Source organism: Astyanax mexicanus, chromosome 18 (genome assembly GCF_023375975.1).
Source record: "Astyanax mexicanus isolate ESR-SI-001 chromosome 18, AstMex3_surface, whole genome shotgun sequence".
Lineage (NCBI taxonomy): Eukaryota > Metazoa > Chordata > Actinopteri > Characiformes > Acestrorhamphidae > Astyanax > Astyanax mexicanus.
The window spans coordinates 41520708-41532235 of record NC_064425.1 but is presented as its reverse complement, the minus strand read 5'-3'; the positions used below and the strand labels follow the sequence as shown (position 1 = coordinate 41532235).

At 35.0% G+C, this 11528-nt stretch overlaps 1 protein-coding gene across 1 annotated transcript; it reads right to left on the bottom strand.

The window, feature by feature from the left end:
* Positions 1-160: 160 nt before the first annotated feature.
* On the bottom strand, positions 161-10791 carry tmem59 (transmembrane protein 59). The gene is made up of 8 exons (XM_007245101.4): positions 10524-10791; positions 8532-8637; positions 7788-7882; positions 6384-6536; positions 6152-6227; positions 5026-5152; positions 1402-1519; positions 161-1028 (listed from the first exon to the last, which is right to left on the bottom strand). Exons 1-8 carry the CDS (start codon positions 10680-10682, stop codon positions 879-881), a joined length of 984 nt encoding a protein of 327 aa, XP_007245163.2. The 5' UTR covers positions 10683-10791; the 3' UTR covers positions 161-878.
* Positions 10792-11528: the final 737 nt, after the last annotated feature.

The following is an 11528-nucleotide window of genomic DNA, read 5'->3' as shown; positions in this document are numbered from 1 at the left end:
TATATATATATATATATATATTTCAGTGTTTAGTTATATTATCAAACACATTGTTATAGTAAAGATACTCCAAAAATATAAAGATGTTTTAGGGCCATATGGTCGACCCCCAATCTGAAGAAACACTGTTGTAAGCGCTCAGCAGGAAAGATTCACACAATTGAAACAACTGGGTTTTTATTCTGGAATTTTTCCAACAAAGCAAAAGACAAACAGAACTTTACAAAAGTTTAATTTTCAGTACCTAAAACCCTACTCATAGCGCTTACCTTCCACTTTATGATTCACTTTATGAGAGTCCATGTGAGACAAAATAACTAATCATCATCATTCAGTTAATGGAAAACCTCCATCCAATAAGAGCTAACGTCGCTATCGCTAAATAAAAGCGAATAGCCACCAATTAGCACTGTTATTTAGCCATGTTACCATTAGCCTGTTTTATCTCTTCCTTTAATGCCTCTTCAGTGAGGAGATGATTATGATCACATCATATATATACACACATAATAACATCAGAACCTCCATTGTGCTACGCACACACACACACACACACACAAAGAAAGAATTTAAGCCTCAGTCCACACGTCGTTAGTGATCACTAAAATAAATCAACTGTAATAAAAAAAAATAGCACTTCATCACTAGAAATGGGCATAAAAACCCGCAATTCCCCCCCCCCCCCCCCCAAATATACAGACAGAGTCTTCACCTGCAGTCAAAAAAAAACAGCCCAGAACCTGAAACGCAAAGGAAAAGTGCCTGATGACAGAATCGCTTCTACAGACGGAGGAGGAGAATGCTGAGGAGTAAGACGTTAAACAGCGATCGGAATCTCGCTTCATCTGATTCTTCCTGCTGTGCAGAACCAGTAAACCTTAAATATCAGAGCGGTCCAGCTGAACCTTGGGTGGGAGCGGCCCGGCCTCGTCCTCCTTCACTGAGCTGACGATCACCAGAGAGGACTGTGGGTAAGGGGTCAACTTCTGATCCTTCATGAACTCCATATCTCCATAAATGCTCAGTTTCTGTAAGCAGAAGTAAGTCGTCATTTAATTCACATACCCCCATATTTACTTCTTTTTTCTGTTTTGAATAATTATTTTCTAATTTATCCCATTTTGCTATAATTAGGAAAGTCAATTATACCACCCCCTCACTCATCAGGGCTCCTCCTATCACTAGTAATGCCCTCAGCCCTTAAGGAGTGAAGAGTAGGGCTGCAAATATGAACTATTTTAGCATTTAACTAATCTGCGTCCTAAATAAAGGTTATTTGATTGATTAAATTATGTTAACTGGAGTTAGCAGTTTTTCTCCTCATTACAATCAGTGGTATATATTATTGGGGGCTCCTGTCCTGTAATGATACAGACGAGTGTAGGAACAGAGTTAGTTTACCTCAGCTGGAACATACTGGTCCACTGCAGTGGCGACTGTGGCGCAGCAGATCCAGATCAGAACCAGCACAGACAGAACCAGAGTGGTCGTCAAAATCCATCCAGGCAACCAGGGGTTCCTGAAGAACACAATAAAGCAGTTATCACATGCGATTTACTACAATCAGGGTACATACATTTTCAAACAATAAATTTCCATGATTTTTTCATGACCTTTCCATACCTTCAAGGCAAATTTTCATGACCATACGATTTTAAAACTATTATTAAAATTCATTATAGTAGGCCTAAAATGAATCTGATAGAAATGTTCACTAGGGGTGGGCGATATGGCTCTAAAATAATATCACGATATTTCAGGGTATTTTTGCGATAACGATATACTTGGCGATATAGGAAAACTAAAATAATTAATTAATTTCAGGAATATAGTATTAGAGTATAACAGCATAATCATAATGTGGCAAAATAAATAATATAGCATAAAATAATATAATGCAGCAAATAATATTGCAGAATATTTAGTGCATGCATATAAACTGCAAACTAAAACAATTATACAAATACACCTAAACAAATACACCTAAAGCTTCACATTAAATAATAGACTACTTTTAAGACAGAACAGCCCTATTATCACGATATGGATTTTTAATATCATGATATTTCTGTGTTACGATATATTGTATACAATATAATATTGCCCAACCCTAATGTTTACACATTTTTTAAAATAATAAAATGTGTGTCAGATCCTGAGATCTTCGTTGTGTCGGGCTAAATTGCTGAACTAACTCTGAGTTGATGTATTTGTAGCTCAAAATAGATTTTCTCAGTCGATAAACGGAAATACAAAGATTTGTAGATTAAATTTCCAAGTCTTTTCCAAAACTTTGTAGGTATTTTTATTTTTCCAAAATTTATCCAGGCTCGGTTCAATTGCTATGTTCAAATTCCATAACTTTTCCAGGTTTTTCATGACTGTACGAACCCTGTACAATCCAATCAAATGTGATTTAAGGCCTATAGGATTTTTTTATATAAAGTAACGTACACCTTGTCTATGTAATGTTTTATGTTCCTAATATTTTATAATTTAATAATTATGTATAATTGTAAGATTGATTTGATCAGCAGGTGTCCCAATAATTTCGGCAATATACTATACAAAGTTTGAATATGTTCTTACTGTTTTAATTATAGAAGAGTACAATATGAGGTGAAAGGTTCACTCTTTGCTGTTGTAGTCTTTTCAATGACCTGAAGATTCACTTTAAATTTCTCTTATTTGTTGTCCTATTCGAATACCCAAATCAGTAAACAAATGCAATGCTGAGTTCAGATATCACATATTCAAATACTGCCCCAAGGGCTGCTTCAGACTTCTGTGCGTAAATAAGCTTCCACATTTGCCCAGCTTTTTCAGTTTATACAATAATTGTTACAAAAATAGCTGCAGCCAGAAGGAAGTGCGGGATTAAAATGCTATTCAGAAGGAAGATAAAACTTACCAGAAACAATAAATGATTAAACAGGATTAAACTGAAATTACCACTCATGCAGAAGCTGTGTGTAACATAAGGGTGGGCGATATGGCCCTAAAATAATCTCACAATATTTTATGGTATTTTTGCGATAACGATACTCTTGGCGATATGACCAAACACTGAATTAAAAAAAAAAAAAAAAAAACATATTTTAAGAATGCACTATTACAACAACACGAAGTTTTTATTATTGCATTTGATATGATATGGCACAGCCCTAACTGAGAAATTAAAAAAAAAAAAAAAAAAAAAAGAATTTTATCAATAAGTCAATAATCCAGAATGTCATGATACTAATATTAAGGCTCTCCAAATATCTCCATATATCCAGGATTATATATCCAGGAATAAATTATACTGGACAGATATAATCGGTCTCTAGTAGATATATAATGAAAACTGAGAGCAGTGTGGATTTTTCTTTTGCTTAAAACAGCAAAGAAAGTTGAACCCTGATGTGATTTCATTTTAGGAGATTGAGGAGTTTCAATAACACCAAGCACACTCTGATCATGATTTATAGGTCACTTATTGAGAGTGTTGTTGTGTCTTGGTATGGAAACCTGTCAGTTAAATATAGGAACAAGCTCACAAAAGTGGTTAATCAAGCCAGTAAAATGATTGGAGCCAAACAGTTGTCACTACACAATCTATACAGTCGATCCATAACAAAAAAGGCAGTTCAGGTCTACAGTGATCCCACTCATCCCCTTTACTCCTCGTTTTAGTTGCTCCCATCAGGCAAGAGACTAAATGTTCCACTAGCTAAGAAGAACGGGTACATTTGTTCCATCTACTGTGGCTATTCTGAATAAGGATGTAATGCACAATCTCCCCACATAATTTATATGTATGTATTTTTATCTTTTGTTTTATCTATCTATCTATCTATCTATCTATAATTAGGGGTGGGTGATATGGTACGATATTTCAGGGTATAATATTCACGATATTCAAAAATGTTGGTGATATTATTGCGTACGATACGATGTGGCACACCCCTAGTGTAACGTATGTGTAACACTGCAACATGCCAGACTCTTAGCATGATGGAGTTGTAGAGGTTCCTAATGGAGTCCTGTGATAATCCATTCCATACAGCTTAACTATTCTTATACAAATCTCTGCAGATTGTATAGGGGTGGAGAATTGATAGCACATCCTATAGTATTTCACACATTTTTAATCAAGGATAGAACTGTCGATACTGCTGGCCATGGTATAGTGGTATAATATCCACATAGTATCCGTGTCCTCAAGGCGAGTTCTTGAGACAGAAGCAGTATGTGGATGAGCATTGTCTTGCTGGAATGTCTTGCACTCCAAGGTGTGCATTCAGAAAAGGCAGAATAATTCACCCCTACTGAAAATATTTGAGCTGCATGGGATGGATCATCACAGAACTCCATTAGGAACATCTACAACTTCGACATGTTGCAGTGTTACACATGCATTCCATGCTACTTCTGTATAAGTGGTTCAATAAATATTACCCATATCATATATCATTCTAAATGTATATTAATGTATTGTACCTGTCATTTTTATCTTGCAATCCCTCAATTCCTTCAAGGTAAAAAAAAAAAGCTATTTTCAAATTCCATGACTTTTCCAAGCTTTTCATGAACCAGTACAATCCAATCAAATGTGATTTAAGGCCAATAGGAATTCTTATACTAAGTAATGTACACGTTACCTAAGTAATTTTTATGTTTTTAATATTATATAATTTAATTATTATGCATATATGTGTGATTGATTTGATCAGCAGGTGTCCCAATACTTTTGGCAATATACTATACAAAGTTTGAATATGTTCTTACTGTTTTAATTATAGAAGAGTACAAGATGAGGTAAAAGGATTACTTTTTGCTACTTCTGTATGAGGAGATCAATAAGTATTACCCATATCATATATCAGTCTAAATGTTTATTAATTTATGGTTCCTGATAACTTATATCTTGCAATCCCTCAATTCCTTCAAGGTAAAAACAATATGTTAACGTGTACTTAAGTACACCACCAACAGGAATACCTGTGTTTTAACAAAGCATCATTGAATCTGGTCGTAACCCACCTGGACAGGCAGTTGAACAGGTTGTACTCGTCCTGTGAGCTGCTATGATCTCTGGACATGATCACTCCTCTTTCCTGGATGTAGTCTCTGTGGTAGTCTTTATAAACAGGCTCATTCACCCCTTCATCTGTGGTGTGGTGGAATTACACAGACAGGCTTTTAGCATTAGGATCATTTTTGTTGGTCCATTTATCATTAAGTATTCATTAAGTGTTCAAATAATGCACATAAGCCTGCAAAAATAACAATAAAAGCATCTATATTAGGGCTGTTATTGTTAAATCGTGAAGGCACTCAATTAATTTTGGCTCAGTAATACGTTATTATTTTTTTCAATGCAATTAATTACGCAACAAAGTTTGACCCCAAATTCTCCAGTATCTGACCCAGGTTTTAATTGAGCTAAACTTGCTGATTAGGTGCATTTTAATCTGATATATTAACCAAATAATATGCTGCCATGATCAAATTCTGTCTCTGCTGCTCCTCCATTGAAAACACTGTGTGGCAGACAGCTCTGACCAATCAGAGGAGACGATGTGCTCGAGTGGTTTACTGGTGCGCATTTTGGTGCGTTTAGGTAAGAGGGAGAAAGGGTAAAAATAAACAAACTCATCAACTGATCCGGGCCATAGAAACTTTCACAACTACAGGTGTGAAAACGCTCTTTTATACTCAGCTAATTTAGTTCTAATTCAGAAATCCTTAGAAACAAGATGTTTAAAATAAAGTAAAAAAGAATTTCCTCTGTCCAATTTATCATGCATTCTTTATTCCAGCGCAAAACGTTTGCTTTATCTCCTCAAAGATACAAGTATATACTAGTATTTTAATTGACACCACTAATATAAATTTAATTGCATTTTACATTCATTTTTATTTATTTTTAAATATCCACCATAAAAACTTGCGTCTTAAGTCTAAAGAACAAGTGGGATTAATCAAAGTTAATCACAGAATATTGTTGTAATCAAATGTTTTTAATCTAATCTATCTATATGAAACAAAAGTGCTATAAAGTTATAATGTTATAATATTAGTATTTTTATTATGATCAATTATCTATCGATCTATTGATAAGTATATCAATAATATAAAAGCAGGCTAATCCTGCATTTTTGCTTACATGAGCTCTGCATGTCCTCTTTCAGGTCCTCTTTCTGAAAGTCATACGGAGGAACAAACTGGACGTGTGGAGCCGTCTGCAACACCAAACACAACACTGACCTCAGTACTGCACAGCACGATTAAGCTAAACACAGTTAATACATTATTAACCTCTGATGTTCTTTCAAAAGGGTTACAGATCAGTAACTACACTATACACAAAACATACAAATCATAATAAAGATGTTAACCTGGAAAACGACGACTTTGCCATCGTCTGCCTGGAGGTAGAAAGTCCAGGATGAGGTGATGAAGTTGTGGGCTTGGCTCATGACATCATCCCAAAAGCCCCTCACCAGAGTCAGCGGGTACAGGAGGTGAATCCGGGGCATCATGGCCAATAACTTAAACACAGAGCAGAGAAAATCACCAATAAAATCTATATTTTACTATAGGGGGGTAACAAAATGTATAATGTGAAGGGAACACAATAAATACAAAAAAATAAACATACAAATTTCTGGAAATATCTGTTCCATGAACATGAGTTCATGGAAAAAAACAAACTGTAATTAAAATATTTTGAAAATCCTACTTATTACTCTAATCCCTACTAACCACATCTGATCCTGTGCACGCTTTCCTCTGCTATATCCACCAATAACGAACAGTCTCAAAAAGATGTGAACAGAGTCATTTAAAGTGGAGTTTTTTGTGAAATGCTCTAAAAATGTTCTAAAAAAAAAATAAATAATCTAAGCCAGTCAGTAATGTTCACAGTGGTGTTGAATGGAAGCAGGGCTTGAAAAAAACATATAATGATACAGAAAACCTTAAAAAAGGATAATGTATTCAACAGATTAATCAGGCCGATTATTGTCTTTTTTTTCTTAGAAAATTGGCATCAGCTGATATCTGCAGTCACAAGGCCGAGCAGATGTTTTGACAACATTTCTTGTACACTTGTTGTAAAAAGTGCTATATAAATAAAGTTTTAAAAAAAGGGCTGGGCATTTATTTTTAGGTACAAATACCCCAAAAAAACAAAATGTATACGTTATAATAAATACAGACTTTAAATTAAGAAAAAAATGTTTAAAAAATACATACAAGTATCCTAGAATCTCCTGAAAATAACATCCAGCCTGTGTGAATGTTTCCTATAATATACTTTGTAATTTTTAGTTTAATATAGGTACGTCAAACTATCAAATTCTACTGCAAAATTGGTTCTGGGACCTAAATATTTAGCTTTCCTCACCAGCAGGAAGTGCAAATGTTGGGCATGACAAAAAATAACTGAGACTAATTGACTAATCGAACAAATAATCAGCAGATTGGTCGGCTACTAATTTAGTCATTAGTTGCAGACCTAATTAACAATTTAAAAATGACTTCATTGAGAGATACATGCAGGGGACTATGCAGCAAAAAGTCCACTTTTCTTTTTTTTTCCTGATTTAAGCTAATTTACACTGCCTCACTTCAAATATATTACTACAACTGTTTTATATGAACTGACCAGGAATCCAGGAAATCTATCACAAATGTGAAAAAAAAAATAATTCTGGAAAGTGGGCGTGGCAGAATAAGGTGGATAGAAAGGATTATTGTGTGAGTAACAGTGAGAACAGTGAGCAGTCTTCAGTCATTACCTGCTCCTGCCTCTGCTCAGCGAATGGAAGCTGACTCTGACAGCCCAGACTGCAGGCGTACTGCTCATCTCCCTGACTATAGGCCTCATGACACGCTGCAGAAGCCAGGAGACAAAACAGGAACACACCGATTAATTAAGTCACATTGGTTATGAAGCATTGTTTAAATAATGAGAATTATTATAGAAATAATTAAAGAAACAATAATTAAATAAAGATTATCATAACCCAAATTCAATAACAAAAGCATTACACTCTTAATCCACATTTCACATTCTCTCTGAGAGTAACTGAGGGTAATATAAATCATACAGAGCTGGGCGATATGGCAAATACATAGCATCACAATACACTATATGTTGACACACAGATAAAATAGATTAAAACACTACCAAAGCCAGATTTAATGCAGTATTATATAACAATTGGTATTGTTTGCTTCTGGCCTCCCCCTCTGCAGGTGACAAGTGTAATTCACTTTTACTCCACGCTGAGGAAAGCGCCGCAACCCTAGATCTGATACATCAGCTAACAGCTAACGCCTGGGGACAGAGCACCACCTACCCGCCTAGAGAGAGCATGGTACATTGTGCTATCTCAGACTCTGGCTGCTGATGGAGACCCAGACTGCTATAGGATTCCCCCGTAAATTCTAATTTCTAGTTTTTAATGAGAGCAGCAGAAAAATACCAGTTTTAAAATTAAAAAATAAAAAGCTCAAGACCGGTGCAGGAGTGAGCGTACCAGAATCACACTCGGATTTGGTCTGATTGAGGTTCTCGCTGTCTCCAACGAACTGGCAGATGGAGAAGAGTCTGCAGCCTCTCTGACAGGCGTAAAGCTCCTCCTCCTAAACAAGAAAAACAACACAGCACACTTAGTTATCTCAGGACTCATTCCACACCATTACCATCCTGAACAACTACAGAGGAGTTTACATATGCAGGTATGTATGTAAATAGATATGTATGTATATATATATATATATATATATATATATATATATATATATATATATATATATATATATATATATATATATACACATACATACACACACACACACACATATATATATATATATATATATATATATATATAACCATAATTCTGTACAACCAGGTAGAGGAAGAACTGCTGGAAAAAAAAAAGAAAGCCCTTTATCACAATGAATCATACCTCTGATTGGTGGATAAAACACACATAATAAAAGTGCGTGTTCATATTAGACGGTCATTATTTGAGTTTCTTTTCACCAAGAAAGAGACCCGGAACACAGATGTTTACATAATACACACCCACTTTATATAATGGAAGCAGTTAAACACTTCATCCCTCAACACATCAATAAAGAATGAATAAAGACATTCTTCTCTTAAAGAAATATTAACAGAATTCCTAATAAATCAAAATTGTTCCTCGGTTAAGTAAATATTTCCTCTCAATTCAATAACCTGATTCCTTTATTTAACATGTTTCTGTTCCCGATTTAAAGACAGTCAAGTGTATAAAGAATCAATTTTGTAAATATTCCCCTTCCTTAAATATATAACTACCTCCATTTAATAATTTAATCTTTCAAGTTAATAATTTGGCGCTTGAATTTATCATAAACTTCTTAAAATTAGGTAAATTATTTAATATTTATCTAAAAGTATTTACTCAGTTACTAAATATTACTTAATATTAATATTAAAGTTACTTTTATATGTATTAATTTTTTAATTAATTAATTAGTCATAAATATATCCCTGAAATTTAATTTCTTTGCGATTTAAAGACAGCCGACTGAATAAAATACTCTACAGACGCTACAGAGCTCTTAAAGAGTTCAGAGAGAAAAATAATATTTGCACAATTAAAGGTATATAACTCCCTCAATAAAAAAAATCTTACATGTATTGTCCATCAATTCCAGGCTGAATTCCAAAAACAAAAATAAATTCCTTTTTTTATTTATTACAGTAAAGAATAAATGGGTTTTCATCTATTTTATAAAAGTTCTAGTTTTCCATTGTCATTGCTTCCATTGTTTTCCATACTCGGAATTTTAGAAAAAAAAGTTTTTTCTTTGTTTTCTCATTACATCTCCTAACAAAAAAGTAGGCTGGATTACACCACTAGATTGTTTTACAAGATTCAAAATGGAGAACTGAGTGAATAATGTTTTTTTTTTAAGTGAGATTAAAAGGGATTAGAAATTAAAAAATGAAAAATAGAAAAAAATATAACTACATTCCTTTTCTACTATACAAGAAAAAATGCATTATTTCATAAATTTTGCCTTAAACTGATAGAACAACTCATTAAACATGTTAAACGATTTTATATATTTATCTCTTAATACTGCTTTTTTTCTAGCTTACATAACTTTGGCTAGCTTAAAACCTTATGAGCTTCATAAAATAATTATTAAACATTAATAAAGGCTTTAAAGTAGTTCAACAAAAACAATACTGTACTGCGTACTAGAATTATCCGTTCCACCTTAAATCCCTCAGCAGTTACAGCAGCAGCTCAGTGCAGGCGCCAGCATGCAACAGTGTAAGTGCAGGAGAATTTAAGGTGGAATGGAAAAGTGGAAGAAGAAGAAGTTAAGTAATAACAGCACGGTTCAGTCTGGTGTTTCGGCGACGCTGCTGCAGTGATGTGAGTATTGATTAAGGCTGGTATTGGTGAGAAATCGGTGTTATAGATGAGCTGATCGCCGGTTTATTAGTATGTTATGCGAGTTACCCGCGGGTAGGTGTGCAGGCTGTAGGTCATCCTGCAGGTTCTGTGGCAGGAGGCCGTGCTGCCCAAAACCCCGTCAAACACGTCGGCCGACGCCGAGCAGCAGCACAGCAGCGCGGCCCAGATAAATCCCAGCAGCGCTGCGCCGAGAAACCCCGCCATTCTGCCCGAGGATCCGCGATAAACACCTAATAAACAAACAACAACAAACAGCGGCTCCAAACACCGCTCCTCTTCCGACTCCGGCAGCGCGAGATCTCGCGAGAGCTCCGCCTGTAGTGTTTAACAAACATCAGCGCTGCGTGTTAATCCAGAGAACTTCTACAGAGCAGACACCAGGGGGCGCTGCAGAGTGAGACCAAAATGAATGGGTTTCAATGGAAAAACTACGAAAAATCAGAGTTTATACAGTTTTTACAACTTTAATCATTTTTATACTAAACATTACTGATTTTCTCAACACAGAACACTACATCAAATGTTTCAGAATTCCAGATATTGCTTGTAAAATCTTTTAAAACTCCAGTTATAAGCAGAGATGTGTAGTATCGAAGTATCTAACAGGATATTAGGAATAAAAAAATCTAATGTTGGTGATGCTTTTTTACTGCAATTACTAAATGCTGTTCTGTAAATAACTGGATTTGCAATCAGTCAGAGGAATTAACGTCCATAACAGTGTGGTTTAATTTACTGCAGCCACTGTGAAGTGAAAGGACAACATAAATGTAATCCTGGGTCACTTTTCAATTCTTAAAACAGAGACGGAGGGGCAATAATATCCATCCACAGGCTGCACTGGACCCCAGTCTCAGACTTTAAACACATCTGCTGTAAAGGGTTTAATATATTAGGCAGTGAGTGACCCAGATAACTATGGGGCCTTTTTTATCCATATATGCATGTTGGCTCCATATAGAAGGGCCATTATCAGAATACTGTGCATTTTGGCCATAAAAACCTTAGCTTTAAATTATTTTGACTATCATAATCAGAAGTAGAGGAGTG

Excerpts from the sequence above, each read along its gene's own strand:
- tmem59 (XM_007245101.4), bottom strand. The coding sequence starts at position 10,682 with ATGGCGGGGTTTCTCGGCGCAGCGCTGCTGGGATTTATCTGGGCCGCG. Across the intron at positions 6,228-6,383 it reads GCAAAGTCGTCGTTTTCCAG|ACGGCTCCACACGTCCAGTT; the intron begins GTTAACATCTTT and ends TTGGTGTTGCAG. Across the intron at positions 1,520-5,025 it reads CTGTTCAACTGCCTGTCCAG|GAACCCCTGGTTGCCTGGAT; the intron begins GTGGGTTACGAC and ends TGTGTTCTTCAG.